Below are 22,599 nucleotides of genomic sequence, written 5' to 3'. Positions count from 1 at the left end.
GTAAGCTTTTGGTTTTATTCATTTATTGCTACCGGGGCCCGCCAGTGTAACTGCTTACTGACTATACACTGTACCATTACTGCATAATTGTAGCGGGTTTACTAACACATTAGTTCTATTAGCTATGTTGACTAGGACGTTACTGTAGCTAATATGGGGACAACGATGTAGGCTGTGTGTAGCAGTTATGACATGGTTTGGCTTGGAAAGGTTTTTTCATCTGATCACATACAGTTGATGTGTTGTTCATTGAAGTCCACAAACGAAGGGAAAAGGTGAGAGGAGAAGAGTGCATAGAGGCTAAAATAAATACAACGTGGCTGCTATGATCAGGGGTGTATTCATTCCGCCGATTCTGTTGAAAAACGTTTCTTAAACGGAAGCAAACGAGACGGGGATGAAAATACCTGAATTTATCCAATCGCAACTCTCGTTTGCAACTGTTGGACTAATGATTACACCCTAGATAAGCTAGATGCAGGCAAGAGTGTGAAAGGCGTTATTGCATGTGTCACTGTCTGTCCATGTGTCACTGTCTGTCATCTCAAATTTCTCTCTCGACATGTGTGCACCTACATTGTAAACTTTCATTAATAGGCTAGGTTGTAGCAACCTCATGATGAGTATAGGGAACATTTGAGTATCATGTAGTAGCCTAACCCTATCCATTGAACTGGGTGAATGGAATATGAATGACAGTCATCCAACATGCTGTAATAGAATTAAGGCCATGTTCATGAAAAGAATAATCGTCTTCCCTCATCATAAACGGCACTGACCGCCACTGCAGCAGACCACGAGTAACCACGCCAGCCAGGACCATCACATCTGGCTTCTTCACCTGTGGGATCGTCTGAGACCAGCCACCCAGACAGCTGATGAGACTGTGGGAATGCACAACTGAAGAATTTCTGCACAAACTGTCAGAAATCGTCTCAGGGAAGCTCTTCTGCGTGCTTCTCGTCCTCACCAGGGTCTTGACCTGACTGCAGTTCAGTGTCTTAACCAACTTCAGTGGGCAAATGCTCACCTTCGATGGCCACTGGCATGCTGGAGAAGTGTGCTTTTTGCGAATGAATCCTGATCCTGAGGCCAATTGTAGTGCCATTCATCCGCCACCATCACCTCATGTTTCAGCATGATAATGCAAGGCCACATGTCGCAAGGATCTGTACACACTTCCTGGAAGATGAACGTTTCCCAGTTCTTTCATGGCCTGCATACTCACCAGACATGTCACCCATTGAGCATGTTTGGGATGCTCTGGATCGACGTGTACAACAGCGTGTTCCAGTTCCCGCCAATATCCAGCAACTTCACACAGCCACTGAAGAGTGTGACAACATTCCACAGGCCACAATCAACAGCCTGATCAACTCTATGCAAAGGACATATGTCGCACTGCATGAGACAAATGGTGGTCACACCAGATACTGACTGGTTTTCTGATCCACGCCCCTACAATTTTTTTTTAAGGTATCTGTGAACAATATATGCATATCTGTATTCATAGTCATGTGAAATCCATAGTTTAGAGCCTAATTAACTTATTTCCAATTCACTAACGTTCTTATAGGAACTGCAACTCAGTAAAATAGCTGAAATTGTTGCATGTTACGTTTATATTTTTGTTCAGCGTAAGATGCCGGGATGTGTTAGCGTCTGATTCCTGACTGATATCCTAAGGCAACAGTGACATTCAGGGTATTAAATGGTATGTGCTTTTGAGTGGGGGAGTGAGAGAGAGAAAAGAACCCAAGACAGCAGAAAGAAGGTGTAGGTAAGCTACATGGAAGGTGACAATATTTATTCTACCCCATATTCTAAGAAGGATATCTAATAATAACTAATAGTCCCAGTCCAAACTCCCCTACAGCAAAAGCCATTATTTCAGGCTGTCAGTGGCTCCACTGACAAACTCTTTCTGCTCACACTGTCTGAACCGTCGTGACTCAGTGAGCAGCGAGTCATTATACAAATGTATCCATTCGTATGAGTCGTCACTAGTTATCACAGCCATAAACCCTACCTATTTCTACAATTTATCTTCTTGAAATGTGATTTTAAACCACACTGCTATCCTTATGCTGGACCCTAACCTTAAATTAATTTTTTTTATGGACTTTTACTATGAAGCCAATATACTGACTTCAAGGCTGTGCCATCTAGTGGACACCGAGTAATACTGTTCTGATGAGGGTTACGCTTGGCTGGCTGGCTGCAGACATTGAGGGGTGCCTGTGCGCCTGTGTGTGTTTATGTCGGCCAGCAGGCTAGAGAGAGACAGCCTCCTTAATGACTTTCTGCCTCTGCGTGTCTGGGCCCACTCTGGCTCGAAGTCACTGCACTGAGGCAAACAGACAGTGGAGATACCAACACCACTGACACAGAACACCACATAACAACACTCAACCACTAAATGATGCCTGAACCAAACCCCAGGGTGTATGTCTGTGGATTAGACGGTCTCAGTATGTGTAATGTTTTTGTGTAGTGTGTGTTTAAGTCGCAGACATAGTGTGAGTACGTGCGTGTATATGCATGTGCGGAAGTACAGTTGAAGTCGGAGTGTTTGAAGTGTTTACATTAACCTTAGCCAAATACATTTAAACTCAGTTTTTCACAATTCCTGATATTTAATCCTAATAAAAATGCCCTGTTTTAGGTCTGTTAGGATCACCACTTTATTTTAAAAATGTGAAATGTCAGAATAATAGTAGAGAGAATGATTTATTTCAGGGCTTTGTGATGGCCACTGCAATACCTTGACTTTGTTGTCCTTAAGCCATTTTGTCACAACTTTGGAAGTATGCTTGGGGTCATTGTCCATTTGTTAGAACTTCCTGACTGATGTCTTGAGATGTTGCTTCAATATACCCACATCATTTTCCCTACTCATGATTTCATCTATTTTGTGAAGTGCACCGGTTGCTCCTGCAGCAAAGCACCCCCACAACATGATGCTGCCACCCCCGTGCTTCACAACTGGGATGGTGTTCTTCGGCTTGCAAGCATCCCCCTTTTTCCTCCAAACATAACAATGGTCATTATGGCCAAACAGTTCTATTTTTGTTTCATCAGACCAGAGGACATTTCTCCAAAAAGTACCATCTTTGTCCCCATGTGCAGTTGCAAACCGTAGTCTGGATTTTTTATGGCGATTTTGGAGCAGAGGCTTCTTCCTTGCTGAGAGGCCTTTCAGGTTATGTCGATATAGGACTCGTTTTACTGTGGATATAGATACTTTTGTACCTGTTTCCTCCAGCATCTTCACAAGGTCCTTTGCTGTTGTTCTGGGATTGATTTGCACTTTTTGCACCAAAGTACATTCATCTCTAGGAGACAGAACGTGTCTCCTTCCTGAGCGGTATGACGGCTGCGTGGTCCCATGGTGTTTATACTTGCGTACTATTGTTTGTACAGATGAACGTGCTACCTTCAGGCGTTTGGAAATTGCTCCCAAGGATGAACCAGACTTGTGGAGGTCTACATATTTTTTCTGAGGTCTTGATTTCTTTAGATTTTCTCATAATGTCAAGCAAAGAGGCACTGAGTTTGTAGGTAGGCCTTGAAATACATCCACAGGTACACCTCCAATTGACTCAAATGATGTCAATTAGCCTATCAGAAGCTTCTAAAGACATGACATCATTGTCTGGAATTTTCCAAGCTGTTTAAAGGCACAGTCAACTTAGTGTATGTAAACTTCTGACCCACTAGAATTGTGATACAGTGAATTATAAGTGAAATAATCTGTCTGTAAACAATTGTTGGACACATTTCTTGTGTCATGCACAAAGTAGATGTCCTAACCGACTTGCCAACACTATAGTTTGTTAACAAGAAATTTGTGGAGTGGTTGAAAAACTAGTTTTAATGACTCCAACCTAATTGTATTTAAACTTCCGACTTCAACTGTATATCGCATGCAATGTTCTCCTGAATACCTTTAAACCCCTATACGCCTTGGTGTACGCGTCCATTGATCTGTGTATTGTGTCGGCTCGACCACCAAGACACTGGGTTGCATTGATTTGCTCATGGCTGTGTGGAGATGCACAGAGCCCTCACAAGAGGCCGTTTTAATTGAAGCTTTGGAACAACATCACCATAGGACGACCAGGTAAAGCAGACAGCCCAGTGGGAGAGGTAAAGGGAAGGAAGAATAGATGGAGGGAGTTGTGGAGGGATATTGTTGTCTTTGGGTTTCCCTCCTGCAGTGGAGATGTGCTATTCCAGCCATTGGCTTAATCACTAAGGCACCGCACTGGGTGGACTTAGCCAGCCCCTTCCTTACTGGGGAGATCACTTGTCATTTCCATCATGAACAGGAAAGGAAACCATTAGAGAAGGAACAACAGCCACGGAGAGCCAATGGTGTGGACATTCTATCCCAGCGTGGATGTTTTTGGTATCTCAGATTGTTCTGGCAATTCTCACATAGAAACTTAATTGGGGGAAAATGTGTTTTTTTTAACAGTGCCTTCAGAAAGTATTCATACCTCTCTGCTTATTTCACATTTTGTTGTGTTTGACAGTTTTTTTTTTAGTCACACATCTACACACAATACCCCAATAATGAGAAAGTGAAAACATGTTTTTAGAATTGTTGGCAAATGTATTGAAAATGAAATGCAGAAATATCTCATTTATATGTATTCACTTCCCTGGGTCAGTACATGTTAGAATCACCTTAATCACAGCGATTACAGCTGTGAGTCTTTCTGGGTAAGTCTGTAAGAGCTTTGCACACCTGGATTGTACAATATTTGCATATTTAAATATTTTTTTTTAAAGCTTTGTGAAGTTGATTGTTAATCATTAGTAGATAGCCATTTTCAAGTCATGCTTCAGAGTTTCAAGCGGATTTAAGTCAAAACTGTAACTACGCCACTCAGTAACTTTCAATGTCATCTTGGTAAGCAATTCCAGTGTAGATTTGGACTTGTGTTTTAGGTTATTGCACTGCTGAAATTTATCTCTCTGTGTCTGGTGGAAAGCAAACAACCAGGTTTTCCTCCAGGATTTGGCCTGAGCTTAGCTCCAATCCGTTTATTTTACTCTGAACCCCCCCCCCCCCCCCAGTCCTTAACAATTACAAGCATACCCATAACATGATGCAGCCACCACCATGCTTGCAAATATGGAGAGTGGTACTCAGTTATCTGTTCTATTGGATTTGCTCCAAACATAACACTTTGTATTCAGGATCAAAAGTGAATTGCTTTGCCACTTTAGTGCCTTGTTGCAAACAGGATGCATGTTTTGTAATACTTGTATTCCCTTTTCACTGTCAATTAGGTTAGTATTGTGGAGTAACTACAATGTTGTTGATCCATCCTCAGTTTTCTCCTATCACAGCCATTCAACTATGTAACTGTTGTAAAGTCACCATTGACCTCAAGGTAAAATCCCTGAGCGGTTTCCTTTCTCTCCAGCAACTGTTTTGCTGGGTGACTGGGTGTATTGATACACCTTCCAAAGTGTAATGAATAACTTCACCATGGACAAAGGGATATTTCATGTCTGCTGTTTTTATTTTTACCCATCTACCAACAGGTGCCCTTATTTGCGAGGCATTGGAAAACTTCCCTGTTCTTTGTGGTTGAATCAGTGTTTGAAATTCACCGCTCGACTGAGGGACCTTACATATAATTGTATGTGTGGGGTACAGAGATGAGGTAGTCATTCAAAAATCATGTTCAACACTATTATTGCACACAGTGAGTCCATGCAACTTATGTGATTTGTTAAGCACATTTTTACTCCTGAACTTATTTAGTCTTGCCATAACAAAGGGGTTGAATACTTATTGACTCAAGACATTGCAGCTTGCAATTTTAATCCACTTGTAAAAATATATATATTTTTAAATATATATATACTATATATATTCCACTTTAATATTATGGTTTATTCTGTGTATGCCAGTGACACAAAATCGCAATTTAATCCATTTTAAATTCAGGCTGTAACAACAAAATGTGGAAAAAGTCAAGAGGTGTAAATTCTTTCTGAAGGCACTGTATGCTTTTTACATTTGTATCACGAACAATTTGAGAAAATGTCGATTAAAGTGACCAATTTCGTCCCTTTTTAGAACTATACATGCCTCCAGTAAGACCCCTATGATCGGTGAAATGTACATGATACAGACAACATATTGGTGACATGATACTCCTCATAGTGTGTTCCAAAATAAGGAGTATGTCTAGATTCTGAAATACAACTTTTCACATGAATTTAGTCAACATAACACATATTCATATGAATATGGCAAAAGCATTCTTTTAGTTTTTTTTCTTATCTTTAGACATATTATTAGGAACAATAAACTCTCCGGTATTTTTTTATTTATTTGATCCATTTTATACATAGCAATTAACATTATAGGTCATTAACCAATCACAACCCTCCTTTAGGATTGCACATTCAGCAAATCACCAGCAGAGGGAGTTCCCTTTGAATCCATTTTCCCATTCACTGTGTAGGTGGTGCTCATATAATTGTATCATTACTTCAAAAGTAGCAGACAGCCCACTCTGGAAATGTGATGCAATCTTAGAGTATATTGTTTTAAACAATGTCTAAAAACGCACTATATCAAAAAGGGTACTTTTGAGATATTCATATTCTTAATGTTTAATAAGTTAATGTGAACATGTGTTTTTCAGAATCTAGACATACACCATGGTTTAAAGCACATTAAGGAGTATAATATCACCAAGATGTTGTCTGTATCAAGTACGGTTCACAGATCATAGGGTCTTAGAAGAGGCATAGGTCTAAAAGGAGATTCAAATTGCCACTTTCGTGATGATTTTTTCCCTCAAATTGTTTGCAATAGAAATATTAAAATCCTTCCTCCCAATGAACTTTCTGTGAAAATTGCCAGAACAATCTGAGATACCCAAAACATTTTCGGGTCACACTGGCGTGGAATCACCCTGGTTCCTTTGAAGCATATACAGTCTAGTGACCTCAAATGCGTTAAAGAGCTCTGAATCTATGACAAAAGAGTTGGATAAGAAGACAACGACATTGGGCCTAGAAGTAAGTAATATTAGTGTACAGAACATTAGCTACCACCACTGTATATTCTTTTTAGGGGGAGCTACTGTGCTGTAGTGTCATCAGTGTTCGCTTGTGGTAGGTACATACTGTACAGCTACTTAATACGCTGGGCATGATAGCACCGCAATGTATTCCATAAACATAATACCTATTAACTCAAGAGGTTGAAGCGGCAATTCAATTTCAGTCGCATTCTTGTGGAGACGTATTTATATATTTAATATGAGATTTGTAAAGACCTGTGTTCTGTGGCTCATGTCTCTTCCTTCTGCAAATAATGGCATTAACAGGACGTCACGGTGTGTTGGGATTATTCTCAATCACGCTAACCAGCTGCACCTGTGTATGTGAGTAAATGTTACGCCGTGCGTATGTGTCGTTTGGTGTGTAGGGGGGGGGGGGGGCTCAACAAAATGCTTGAAGCGACAAAAAGGAAAGGGGGGAAAAAGAGGAGAAATTATGAAAGCTCTCAATCATTTCTTTCTCAATATGAACAGCCATGAGTTCATATTGCCATTGTATCATCCCTCTGAGGTTGGTGACGTCGTCACCTTTATTCAATAAAACACTGTGTGTTTACGATATAAACTTTTTTTGTTGTTGCATGGGCTGTGTAGCATTCCACTGAATCCGCCTGTATCGGCCGTTTGCATATGCTGTAGATAAGCGCTTGTCGGCGACGGCGAAAAATCTAATCGGTAAAATATCCTATAGAGGGTCATAACAGGTGAATGTGGCAGTGACGCAATGCAAGACTATAAAGTTCTGGTTCTCTCCCTTTACTGCTCTAGAAACAATACTCGATAATTGAGCCCACTCCCCAAAAGCAAATTAATGAAATCAACAGTAATTTTAGCAATTTTGGTTGTACGAGTTGATAACCGATCCCATTTCTATGAACCTAATCACAACAGTGAACGAGCTATTTTCTGTACAGATGCACACTTAAAACATATTATTTTTATTTATTTAATATAATGCAGTGGCAAGCAACCTTGAATCAGGACAGCCTCCCAAATGTGACACAACACCTATATGTGAGCTTAAAGGGCCAATCAGCAGTTGAAACATAGCGGATCTTCCCTGCCACCGTTTCGGCATAAAGCTGAGGGATGAGGCTAGAGAAATGTAACCAATCTAAAATTCATACACAGAGCTATGGATGCAATGACTGGCCATCTATGGCCATCTATGGCTCCCGAGTGGTGCAGCGGTCTAAGGCACTGCATCTCAATGTATCACAACCGGCTGTGATTGGGAGTCCCATAGGGCGGCGTACATTTGTCCCAGCATCGTCCGGGTTTGGCCGGTGTAGGCCGTCATTGTAAATAAGAATTTGTTCTTAACTGACTTGCCTAGTTAATTAAAGGTTAAATAAAAAATAAATGTAAAAAAATCTATGATGTCAAAATGAATATTGTAACTATGTTTTGAGGCTTTACAGTGTATGTTACCATTTATTTTGTTTACAAACATTGGACTAAAACAAGCTTATATTTTGGATTCTGATGGGGTACGACAGTTGAAGTAGGCTCATGAGGTATTTATACTGTAAGTTATATTTTCAAGAATTATGGGGTACATATCATTATTATATAAGTCAAAAAAGGGATTTAGCAACTGTTGAATGTCGTTTTATAAATATACAGATTCGCCTCCTGAGTGGCGCAGAGGTCTAAGGCACTGCATCGCAGTGCTTAAGGCATCACTACAGACCTGGGTTTGATCCCAGGGTGTGTCACAACCGGCCGTGACTGAGAATCCCATAGGGCAGCGCACAATTTGCACAGCGTCGTCCGTGTTAAGGGAGGGTTTGGCCAGGGGGGCTTTACATTCTATCATTGCACTCTAGCAACCCCTTGTGGCAGGCCGGGCACCTGCAAGCTGACCTCTGTCGTCAGTTAAACTGTGTTTCCTCTGACACATTGGTGCGGCTGGCCTCTGGGTTAAGCGGGCGGGTGTTAAGAAGCGTGATTTGGTGGGTCACGTTTCGATGGAACGCATGACTCGACCTTCACCTCTCCCGAGCCTGTTGGGGAGTTGCAGCAAAAAGACAAGATCGTAATTGAATATCACAAAATTAGGGAGAAAAAGGGGGCAAAATACAAAAAAAAAACATAATAATTAATGTACAGACTCAGGGCTTCAAAATGGTATATCATACACTGTTGTTGCAGGAAACGTGGGGAAATGATGCTGCCTTGAAAGATTTTCAGCATGTTTATGCTAGGCAGCAACGTTCACAGTCACACCCATCTCTTTAAGAATTCACACGTAAACGCATGCGAGTCAGCATGTCATTGTCCTCCAGAAAGTAGTCGCTTTGTCGATAGCACCAGTAACATTCAGGGCAGCAATGTTTTTGAGGGCTGTAGTAACCCTTTTGCCATTGTCCATAGCTATATCTTTCCAAAAATCTTCGGTGGCAAAGATGATCTATAGACAGTACTCACCAGGGAAACCCCCAGTCTGCTATGGTAAGAAAGGCCGTGGAGAAATAGTAGTTGTAGTAGAACAGATAGAAGTTCATCATATCAGAGCGATAGGACAGGTGAAGTGGAGCAGATCATGCTTGGCGATCTCCTGCTAAGGGAAGACGTTGAAGGGAAGTGAGAGAAGTCAAGCTACAGAGTTCCAGGCATCCTGTATTTAATTCTGCAGTTGTAGCCCTGTTACGGTGCTCTGCTTTGTAGAACGTGTGCGTCAGCGCCCCTTTGATCTCTAATTATGGGAGTCACGTTGTCTGGCGCTCTATTGTCTTGTATAGCAGTAAGCCATTACTGCCATGTTATTATTACATGCATATTGTTTCTAGTATAGTGAATTAGAGATTGTATCATGTACACACTGAGTGTACAAAACACTGTACGACTGTAATTCTCTGTCTTGTCATCATTGCCCTTACCAGCTCTCGGGAGCGAGCACATGACCTAACCTGAAGAATATACAGTCCACCAAGTCCTCGGTTACAGTTATGGACAGAAGCCTGTGACGTGACAGACCAATCAGGACTCATCTCTTGACATGTCCAACTCCATTATCTCAGCCAATCATGGCTAGCCAGGAAGGATCATGTCTTTCTCCTTATATAGGTAAGTGCTTTCTCCTTGGTTAAACTAGGCTCGAAATTTAACATTTTGTTCATATTTACAGAATCTATACGAGTTTGTAATTAAGGCACATGAAAGTTTGTTTCTGTAGAAAGTAATGTCAAATATCCACGATCCTGTAACATGGCAAAAATGCAGGGAATTGAAGAACTAGAGAAGCCTTGAGTGGTTGAAATGATGAGGGTTTCTTTGCCTGATATTCCCATCTAATGCTCAGGTAGAATTTTAAGGCGAGAAAGCACACACATAATGAAAAAAATTGTCTACCCCATCCTTAGCCACAGAATGGACTGTGTGTGTTTGTGTGTGCAGGCACATGCGCGTATGTAGTATTCATACACACCGTGTCACGACAGCCATCCAGCTCTGGCACTCTCACTAATCAGAAGTTTGACGCTGTGATCTACAAACCGCAACAAACGCAATTGACTAATATAACACATGCGAGCCGAGTGCTCCTAGAAATAATTGCTTTCCCGCTGTTTTCTTACACCCTTTTCATTTTTTTCTCCTCCGTCTCTCTTCCCTTCCTTCTTCTCCTTTTCACTGTGTAGTGAAACGCTATGCCTTTGATATCACTAGTGGAGTGGAGGAGGGGGTCTTGAAGCAATTACCTCCGCCATTTATTGCACTTTAATACGTGTTACGGTTAAGAAGCAATCAGTTTAGTAATTATGCCATGGTGACTTGTAAATCGCCACCATTTCATTCCATTTCGCCACAAAGCCAGACAGAGGAGCCTAGACCCTGGGCCTTTTTGATTGGAGGTCAGCGTTCAGCCGTGTACTCCAAGAACACGATTGGACTGATACTAGCTTTGCTAACCTGCCAAGTCACCATGATAGTGACCCCTTCGCTGCAGATTTTTGGGGTTCTAAAAGATTCTCGCAATACAAAGTTTGTGTTGGTTGTATTCACAGTCCTTTAAAAACTACAGCCACGCAATTACGAGTGGTCCACGCCGCGTTTTTCCGCCTAATGAGCAGTTTGATAATTGCTGGGTGCGGGCGCCCCCGTCTAACGAATGCACTGGAAAAGACATGACCAGCGGCAGGAATAATAACAACAACAACGAGATGAGGAGGGGAACAGGAGAGAGAGAGGGAGAGAGAGAGAGGGAGAGAGAAGAGGGGAGTGAGGACAGAAAGAGAGTGAAAGGAAAGAAAGAAAGAAAGAAAGAAAGAAAAAGAAAGAGAGAGCGGGTGTGATGGTGCTAATCCCTTTACACAGATCTGGTGAGAAGTGTGTCTTTATTGGGTCAGGGGTTCTGGGGGAGCGGCTTTCTGACTCACAACCCTGCCGACTCATGTCTTCAGTGTTCACTATTCTGTTTTTAAAAGGGGAAGATGGACACAGACAATACTAATAATATCTCTTTATACTCTCTTGTGCCAACGAGTGTCCAGGCTCTGCGTTCCACATTAAGGTCGCATTGACCTTCATCTGAATAGAGTACGGCTGCAAATGTTCGGCTCGCATTTCAAATGACAGAGACAGAGACGAGAGATCTGACCTCTCGAATGAATCCATTTCATTTCAGGCCTCTCAGGAGAAGATTGGCCACTTTGAGAGACGTCCCAGTTTAGTTGGAGGGGAATGAGACCCAGCGATGATCAGTCAACGACTCCTGTCAGCAAGGCATGATGCTGCATGCATCTCAATAATCAACTCTGATCAAGAGAGAGAAACTGCTGAGAGGGAGAGAGTGATGCTGCTGCTGGTTTGTGTGAGTTATTGCTGTTAAAAGGCTGTTACTACCAATCTTTTCCCTATAGACCATATAGACTCCACTATTAGCCCAGCTGGACTGATTCTGGGTCTATGCACATGTCACAGGGTAAGCTACATCACCACTCTCCCAAATCATCTTCTACACCAGCAGGCTACTCATGACAATACGCACACTGAGGAGAGGAAGCTGGAGGGCCTCGTGGAGGCAGGGAGAGATGGAGGGAAGAGCGAAGAAGGTGGAGAGAAGAGTGAGTCTGAGAACTGGGGTATTGCTGACCGACAGGCGGCACATTTAGTATGCTAGAAGGCACGGCGCACAAGCAGCCGGCTTCATTAAAAAACTGCACCATGCAAACACACGTGCAGACATAACTGAACCCGCGCACGCACAAACACACCACACAAAGTATTCTCCATTGATGCTATCCCTGAAGGACTGAGAGTGGAAAAACAACAGGTCATCAAATCCATGAGCGGCTGCAAAACAAAAAGGATCCCCTCAACACCAGTGACTAACAAGGCCAGGCTTGTCATTCCTAACAAGCGCTACGTACACGCCACCTGAGAACCGTAAAGATAAACATGTGTGGGAGGAAATTAAGAGATAGCAACATCAGGTTAGGATGATATGGTGTAGACATGCACGCACACATGCACAGACAACCACCCACGCGCACAGAAAGCTGAAACCTAAGCAACAAATTGCATGCACTTCCAAACGGTGCTGTCTGAGTCAGTTACTTAAACTGTAGAATAACAAGTGCTCCACTTATACGCTATGCACAGACAAATGGACCAGTCAATCACCTGACACTTCCTCTGAATAATACAAGTTTGCTCACTGAGTGTGTGTGTGTGTGTGTGTGTGTGTGTGTGTGTGTGTGTGTGTGTGTGTGTGTGTGTGTGTGTGTGTGTGTGTGTGTGTGTGTGTGTGTGTGTGTGTGTGTGTGTGTGTGTGTGTGTGTGTGTGTGTGTGTGTGAGCACAACATGGGCGGTAGCATGTGGAAGCGGCACGTTAACCAATTGCCGTTGCGTCACTCCTCCCCACACGCTCATCCAACAGAGATATCAGCCGTCCATATGAGTCAGTCTCTCCAGCTCAACATGGCGGGTCTGTCAAACAGAGCAACTCCGTCAGAACATAAACAACACCCCTCTATAGAACATAAACGCTGGAGGATCTCCACCAGGATGCATCTCTGAATGACACGGTGGACTCTTTCTCTGTTTGACAAATGGACTAGGGTTGAATGGCGGGAAACCCAGTTTACCAGGATTTACAAAACCACTCCCTTTCCCCTGGGATAAATAACTGAGAGAAAACGGTAGATTATAATAGTTATTGATATAAACAGCGTGGCGTGAAATTGAACTGTTGAATTATAGGCGACGTCTAAATCTGGATTCTCTACGGCCTCTGCATGATGAATCAACGCTCAGGGTGGGGACAGACAGCCCATCTCAGTATGGAGCACACTTCACAATGCATGTAGACCCACAGTATCATCTCATCAGGGTAACTTTTTTTGGGTGACAGGTAGGCCTGCATTTGCTGCAGCTTAGCCTATGCTACAGTAATATAAAGACCAAATGTGCGTCTAATTTATCCATCTCCCATCTGGCTTTCGGGGTCACCTTGATGTTTTAATTGTAAAGATTGTAATTGTTCTAATTGCAACTCCAGAGTTTAAAACAGCTCATTCCTCTAATATTGTTGCTTTAAAATCAGTGCACGCGCGCACTCTCTCCGTCAACTCCAATTGCATCCAAAATAGTGAATCCTGTTCTAGATTGATATCTAGCCCTATATATAGATGTCCTAGACTAACTCTTTCAGGTAATACATTCAATGCAGTATGAGCCTTATATTTAGCAAATTAATGATGGGTTATGCATAATAAGCTTCTAACTTATAGCCTCTGTCTCTTGCGCAATACGCACGCACCTGTGCTCTGCTGGCCTCGCTCCTTAAACAATGCTACTTAGCTCTTGGAGTCCCATGCAGGAAAAGCTAGACTAGAAAAGCTTGTTGGAATTTTTTTTTTTTTTTTTTTTTTTAGCATTTCTTATACCAATAGGATATTCGAAGAGAGACCCAAGGTCTTTTTTTGCTGAATGTTAATGTTGTTCTACAGCCAATAGAACTCGTGGGTAGTTTAAAAGAAGAGCGAGCACGCGATGGTGGTATGCTATAGCAGTTATTTATTCAGACCCCTAACCAGTCACTCTTTGTGAAGAGAAGTTAAAGCCTTCTGCATCTAATTCTAGTCCTATGTTATTCAAGGGTGTCATTAGAATGATGAAGATAAGGACAACAACACTTATTTAATTTAACTGTTGAAAGCGAGGAAGGAATGAGGCAACAATAGAGAGAGAGAAAGAGGAAGGAGGCTAATAACATTAGGGGGAATACTATGAAAGGTATATCATTTATGTGTCCTCCTACTAATTATACAAATAGGCCCGATTATATTTCAAAATTCGAATAAAATTCGCAAAGCCTATAGTTGTAACTTTGTAGTCCGCATGTGCTGCACCAGAATCACATGTTCTCTTCTGCTTTATCATGGTTTGAACGATGTGCCTAATTCCTGCCCATATACAGTAATACTGTACAATGCAATACAGTAATACAGTTCACACTAAAAAAGATTAGCCTACTTGAGCTAGTTTCATTCATTTACCCAAGAGAGCATATAGCTAGGGACAGTACATCTACAGTATGGGCTTCTATGTTTTTCTATCGTGCGTAATGTGCAGTAGCCTATATCATATACAGTATGTATTGGATAACGGCAGAATCAATAGTCCTTCATGTAGGGCTCATTACATGTATTTCATCTATGGCTCATCAGGCTCCGGTAGCATCAGGTTTGAATTTTCATGCTGATCAAAGCTCCAATCAAATCCAAACATATGTATATGCTTTATAATGCTTTTGAATGACACTTACGGTTTGGTGGCTAAGAGAAAAGTGATTTATTCTTGGGATGGAACATTTGCAAAATACCAGGAATATAATTCAACCCTAAAAAGGTCTACATGTGTTGTTTTTGTCCAGGCGTTGTGTTTCCGTGGCATTTAAAGGAGTTTGTGGGAAATATCATTATCGGACCCCAGGAAGACTATTGGCACTGGCTAATTGGCACCAGCTAATGGGGATCCTAATAAAAATCCTAAATCCTAAAATTATAACCATCACTGTCAAATATCGTGTGGTAAATAGCTTACAACAGCAGTCTCTCCCGGCAGTTTTGCAGTAAACATTCATATGCCTCATATATATTCATAAACAGTGAGTGGAGCAACAAATGCTTTTTGACATCCATGCTAGCGTAGGATTATAATTGAGTGCACTCTTGAAATTTGAAGATCATTTAGAAAAGAAGCCTCTCCTGCCCAAAGTAAGGAGACGGAAAGAAATGAATATTATCTCGCTGTGCATCTGCCTCTCTACCAACCAGTGTGTGTGTAGGGGGGGAGCCTTGCCCACCCCTTTCAAATTGAGCGAGGCTCATCTCCTCTGCAGCCATCTGGCTGAAGTGATAGAGTGCGCCGGGTGGGGGTCTTACACACACACATATATATACACACACACACACACACACACACACACACACACACACACACACACACACACACACACACACACACACACACACACACACACACACACACACACACACACTCAATCACACACACACAGTCACACACACTGGCTTCCACAGTTCAGGCCTCGCTCCTCTTTACAGCCAACAAGAGGGTCTGGACAGCCACAAAGAGCAGGGGGAGCGGGCCAGGGAGAATCATTATGTTAATTTAAGACTCTGGCTGCAGTGAAAATGGCCTGCCTTTCCTATTCTAATTCTTTATTCTTCTTTGAGGGAAATTCAATTGAATTCAATCTTTTTAGGGCCGGTAAGGGGATGTGTGTGGGTGGGTGGAAAGGGGAGCAGTGGGGGTCGATGTGTGTGTGTGTGTGCGCGAACGCGAGTGTGTGCCTGTATGTCTCAGTATGCAACTGTGTGGAACGGTTAGATAACATAATTGCTAGTCTTTGACTGATGGTGTGCTTGTGATCAAGAGCGCAGTCACGTGTGTAGCGGTGCTTGTGAGATGCATTTTATTATCAGGTACATTTCAACCTAGCTGCCTTCAGATCAGACACGTCCGTTCTCTCAGTTGAATGGGATGGATACAGAGAGGGCACCTGCACAGCTGCAGCAGAGTACACCCCAGACCGACCCTTTATGCACCAAAAACGCACCATCAGGGACCACACACACACACACACACACACACACACACACACACACACACACACACACACACACACACACACACACACACACACACACACACACACACACACACACACACACACACACACACACACACACACACACACACACTCTCTGCAGGATACTAAACACACACACACACGCGCGCGCACCGTAGAATACTAAACATACACTAGCTCCGTTTGAGCAAAGGAGTAACTGCAGGTGTCCAGCTTTAAAATCACCTAAAATAACTTGAGATGGCACTGCTGAGGATGCCTGGGTGAATGTCATGTGTGTTTAAAGTAATCATCAACTTTAGATGCCCTAAAAGCTATTCAAATGTTCAACAATTAAGTCTTTGAAAAGCATAATACATGTTATCGGTGAAAAAGTTTTGATTTTCAAACCAATGGCTAGCCAGTTATTTGTGGACACATACAACAATGAGATATGGATTATAAAGCAAGTCCAGGAGAATAAACATGCCCCATTAAGAGTCCATTGTAAACCAAACATGTCTTCAAAGCAGTCACTATACACTTCTAAACCATTACTGTTTTGGAATTCACAATGGTATGTACAGGCACAAAGAGCTGGAGAACGTCAGTGGCTCGACCCGTACACACTCCTACCTTGTATTGGTGCAGATGCTTGAAGGAAAATTCCTTGAAAAGTGACACATTCAGTCTTCAAAACAGTGTTATATAAGCCAAGATAGCTGAAGGATAGAAGTCTTCAAAACATCGTAACAAGGTTGGATGGACTTCTGTGCTGGAAGAATAACGTGATAGAGCAGGCACCTGAACACCATTGAGAACGGGTATGTTCAAGTGAAAGTAAGATTAATTTGCCTCTTCTCAAAGATGGCAGTAAAGGAAGACTCTTCGGCTTTTTAGAATGAAGAGACGCTAATTGTGGGGCTACGGAAGAAACACAGACAGGAATACAACAGTGGTACCCAGCAGAGCATGCAAATATTCAACCTTATAAAAAGTGAGGGGAGAGGGGAGACCTAGCCAGCAGCCAATAATACTCGCAGTTTAACGAATGCGTCTGAGCATTCCTGAAAAAGACCTTCCATTAGTCAATTGAGGCAGACATCACTTATACAACGTCTTAAAATCAAATTTGATGAAAAAAAGCCCTTGCCCTTGAAAAAGAAGTATTGTACTTCATAATTTTTTTTAAATGTTCCTTCACAGCAAAAGCAATGGTCGGTAAACAAAGAGACAAGGTTATTAGCTAGGTCTAGTGGTCTGGTGACTGTGTTCTGTGTCAGTTGGAAACAAGCGATTGATGGAAGACTTCCATTAGACATTCAGTCCATACGACTGGTTTAATCAGAACTAAATGACTCCCTCAGTGTTAGTCCTCAGTCCTCAGTCACTGCCTTGCCCGTCTTAGCACTTTAGAGGATACGATTAGACAAACTAATGTCACGTCGATATTCTCTTGGTTAGGGGGTTGGCGAATAGACTTGAAACAATGTTTTACTGCGTGCTATGTCATGTGGTAGCCATTGCTATAGAATGAGCTTGATCTCTGGGAGATATTTTGGTTGCTTGTAAATGTGAAGAGACCTACAGTAGGGCTGGCTGCTGGAGGGATCACTCTCTCATCTCTCTCTCTACACACACACACAAACACACACACACATACGCTCACTAGCCTCCTTGGCCGGTTCTGGGCGTTTCGAGCAAGTAGTGCGAGGTCTCATGCTGGCTCAGTGCCACACACGCCTATCTCTCCAATCTTTAAAGAAATCAGGATATTAAGACCCCCACGGTCTCTGAGCAGAGCAAGGAGAGCAAAGGCATCAGCGTGCCTCTCCCCCCCTCCTCCCCTCTCTCACCCTCTTATCTTTCAAGGAGCTAGGGATGGGATCTCTGTTTATCTCAGCGTGGCTGTCGTTCACAGGCAGACGTTATCGTCCTCCTCTCTTCCTCTGCCTCGTCCCCCTTTTCTCTCTCTTCCTGGAGCGAACCCACTGCCACAGCCTGGTCCTAATCAGCGCCTGACTGTCATAGCCAATCATAGTCTCTCTAACGAACATTGACTACACAAACAACACACAACTCCCTCAGCTAGGCACATTTTTCTACCCTCAAACGTGTCATAGGCAAGTTACGAGGGAGTGTTCAAATGGGGTTTGAAGGGAGAGGGAGGTCAATTGATTATGGATTTGAGCTTCCCTCCTTAACAAGCTGACAAAGCAGTAGGCCCACTGCTCTATTAACCTTGGACCTTGTCCCTTTGTCCCGGTTCTAGATTAATTTAGCCTGTAGGAGACATGGATAGAATGTCAACTCTCGTACAAACAAGCGTAAATCTCTCCATGTGCCCACTAGGGAAGCGCTAAAGAGTTAGCAAACATTAGACCTAAAATAGACTACAAAACCAAACACGACATATAAACACCTACATCACCTACATCTACGCAACCAAGCCAACACGATCCACCAGAAGTCCTACACCACACAACCTTCACACGACATACATACACACGCGCCAGCACGGTGACGTGGGCGACAGGCGGGGTTGTTGTACTCACGGTCGCTACAGAAGGAGCCTCCATAGGACGTCATGGTGCAGTCGCAGGAGAAGCCCTCCCACTGCTGGAGACACACGCCCTGATTGTAGCAGGAGTCCTCCGTACAGGTGGTGCTAGGTCCTGGAGGGACAGATTGGAACATAGGGTCAATAAACAACGCGCACACATACGCTTGTTATGCCAATGTATGGAAGGACATTTGGGAAATAACTTTAAAGCAGGAATCCTAAGGCTGTTAAGTTGTCAATATACACCGCCCTACTGCTTTCTTTTTTTTGCCGATGTGCGCAGGCACCTAAGGGGGCAAACTGTAATCCCATTGTAGGTTCTAAGGATGCTCAGGGGGAACACGTTCAACACATAAAGCCCTTTTTATGTCAATATGGGAATATAGGGCAATAACTGTAATCATATCCATAGCACAGGTCATTTGGCTGATACTGATTTCATCGAGGCTGGTGGTTAAAAAGTGATAAGGTTGTATTTGACATTTATTCTGGGTTAAAATCTTGATTACAGGCAGTCATGAAACTGGGAGGCATATTTGTCAACTTGAATATGAAATGGGGTTGTGGGGGGGTTGAATGGATGTAAAAGAAAAGATGGACTTCTTCAACAATGACAATTCTCTAATTATAAACAGCCACTATTGTAATTTCTCAGTGGAATTCCGAGCATGTTAGAGTGATAAGTGAATTAAATGTTAACGGGGTGGTATTCAAAGCATCTGTGATTTGGTTATTAGACCCATTAATACCTGCTAATACTTCAAATTAGCAATGACCAAAAGAAAACCACAGGTGGCTAATTGTCATGTAGGTGGTAGACCTTCCGTGTTTTCAACCTTTAAAGGGAAATTGTAAAAATGGTCAACTTCATATTCGTCATCTCCAGCACCACCCCAACATCAACATATGTGAAAATGGGGCGTTTGTATGTTTTCTATAAAAAAATATAAAGGAAAATGTGTGTTTCCAATGATATCATCAACCAATTACAGTAGTAGACAATTAGTAGGCAATGCCTACTCAGAATATGTTAAAACCAAATGATGCACACCGACGATGTAATTGGAAACACTTATCTTCCTCTCTTTTTTACTACAAAACATAGAAACGCACCGTTTTCACATACACTCAATGGCCAGTTTATTAGGTACACCACCCCGTTCACCAAAATGGTTTGCTCCTACACACAGTGAGTCACGTGGCCATGGATTGCTATGTAAAGCAGGTAGACGGTCACGATCGTTGGAAGCATACTCGGACCAACGTGCAGCGTGATCTGGGTTCCACATATTTTATCAGAAATAAGTGAACCACACAACGAAACAATAAAGACTAAACGAAACGTGACGACAATGGAGTGCTAACATGCAACTACACATAAACAATATCCCACAAAACACAGGTGGAAAAAAAGCTACCTAAATATGATCCCCAATTAGAGACAACGATTACCAGCTGCCTCTAATTGGGAATCATACAAAATCACCAACATAGAAAAACAAAACTACAACCCCACATAGAAATAATAAACTAGACTAACCCCCAGTCACGCCCTGACCTACTCCACCATAGAAAATAAAGGACGTGACATAGATAGGCATTCAGTTAGTGTTCGATTGAACGCTAGAATGGTCAAAACGAATGACCTAAGCAACTTTGAGCGTGGTATGACCGTCGGTGCCAGGGGTTTAGGGTTTACAGAGAATGGGGCGACAAAACAAAAAGCATCCAGTCAGCGGCAGGCGAAAAGAGCTTGATGATGAGAGGTCGAAGGAGAATGGCAAGAATCATTCAAGCTAACAGGCGGGCCACGAACAGGCAAATAACGGCACGTCCTATAGTCTGCCTTCAAATAAAGGTATATTTGTACATTTTTTGTTCAAATGGTTGGTGCTTTAAAAATAAGTGATTTATTAAGATAAAAAATGTTAGGAAGCTATGTAAAAACATTGTTTATTAGAAACTGACTTGTGCACTTGCAAGGATGTACTTCCAATGCCATACTTGCTTCAAGAGATTAACAAAACATGTTACTATTTACACATTTTAAGAGCAGCCCAATTAACCCAAAAAATTGTCAAATTCATGAGCGCCAGCCATTTCCTCAACGTTATTCCAAAATGGACACTTCAAATGAGATGTCTCCATTTTATCAGTTCATGTTTTAATTGCCTACTGCAGTGATTACTCCATCAATCAGCGCTTAATACAAGAATCGCAGAGGCTCTAATTAAACATATTGCTGTAATTATTACTGAAGTCAATCACAATATTATCACAGAGTTATACTTCCTTCCGCTATCGATCAGCTGCTACCTCAACCAGGTCATATAGTTTAGACTCTAGTTTAGAGTCTATAGAGTATGGAGTTGTAAACGTGTCATTGAAATGCCTTGTGTTTCGGTGTGAGCAGTTGTAAACTTATTTAAATTTCTTTTGGAGCGAGGCATGAACCCTCCCGTCTGTTAAATCTGTAGCTGTGTTTTATTAAAGGAGTTGGAAGAATGAGCAGCATGCTAGCTGCTAGGGCGCTAACAGCCTTACTGTGTAACCTCCCTTAACACACATCTCAACCCTGCGTAACAATATGACACCTGTATCTGGAACTAACAGCTTGGGAGAGAATGAGACATCTGGGTATACCCTCCCTCCCTCCCTCCCTCCCTCTCTCTCACTCCCCCCGCCTTCCCTATCCTCTCTCTCACCTTCCTCGGTCTTCCTCCCAAATCCCAGACGTGAGTCAGCAACTCAGCATAGTGAAGAACACAGAGTGAACAGTTGTTGAGCCATAGGCTGCAGCTCTCTGCTCTCGCTGCTGTAGGGAGGGATTAGCTGAGTCAGGCAGCTACAGGAGAACAAGTTGCCCCATTGACCCTGCTGGATGTCTGGGGATGCAGCCATAGAGGTCAACCTCTGACCACTAAACTCTGGTTCCAACTCCTGATCCACCTGCTCCACTGAGCTGGCCTGGAGGACCGGCCTTGGCCTGACATATTGAACAGAGGGTCTGGCTACTGTTAGAGTGTGCATTACAAATAGTCCGGTTGCAGAGCTGTGCATGCTTTTGCCAACTCAATGTCCTTTGTTGTCTTGTTGTCATGCTATAGCCCTTTATGTTTGACATGACAACGGACATGACAACGGACATGAAAGGGAGACTTGGCTAAAGCACAACCACATCTGCCACTAGGCTACACTATCAATAGCCATTTGTATTGGCTTCTATTGAATTTAAACGTTCTATTGGTTTTTGTTGTCAGGCTATGGGGAAACAATTCCATTAAAAGAGTAGTTGATGCTATGAAACTTATTGTTACCTCTTACAACCTGCCGTTTGAGATTTTAAGGGAGTATATGTGACAGGCTAATGCAGTTTTAGATCTCTTTTAAAACGGAAGTAATTACGCCGTATAACTGTAGGCAGGTAATAAGCCAGGCTGGCAGGCAGAGGTGGCAGCGTTTGCGTTTAGAATCGGAGCGGCAGCGAGACCTCTGGGAAATCAGACCGTGTGAATGCTACTGCAGGTGTCACAAACACAATTAACTAGCCGCCAGAGACACCACAACACCGGTGACGTCCGTCCAGCCAAAAAAGCTGAGCCCCTTCCAAATGCAGGACTGAGGAGTTTAGGCACTGCGTAAAATTGCCTTTTTCCAAGTGTGTAAATGTGTGTCAGAAGTTCTAAGGATAACAAGTGGAAGTTCAGTAATTGAGAAGTCATGATAAAAACAGAATTTGACCAGTGAGAAGGATATGGATCTTTACTCATGCTAATACTGTAGCTCTTATCACCTTGTCCATTGTCCTCATTCTTATCCCCCAGTGCATATGATTCTTGTC

The 22,599-nt window shown here is 42.6% G+C and overlaps 1 protein-coding gene across 2 annotated transcripts in view; it reads right to left on the bottom strand.

Annotated features, from left to right (window-relative positions):
• LOC120030344 (neurexin-2-like) overlaps positions 1–22,599 on the bottom strand; it is an 848,849-nt gene that overhangs the window by 363,701 nt on the left and 462,549 nt on the right. For both annotated transcript variants that reach the window (XM_038975718.1, XM_038975719.1), the window contains one exon: positions 18,751–18,870. In XM_038975718.1, the coding sequence (XP_038831646.1) occupies positions 18,751–18,870 (120 nt within the window). The remainder of the gene's footprint in view (positions 1–18,750; positions 18,871–22,599) is intronic.

This window comes from Salvelinus namaycush, chromosome 36 (assembly GCF_016432855.1).
Source record: "Salvelinus namaycush isolate Seneca chromosome 36, SaNama_1.0, whole genome shotgun sequence".
NCBI classification, from domain to species: Eukaryota; Metazoa; Chordata; class Actinopteri; order Salmoniformes; family Salmonidae; genus Salvelinus; species Salvelinus namaycush.
This window is presented reverse-complemented; position numbering and strand designations above follow the sequence as displayed.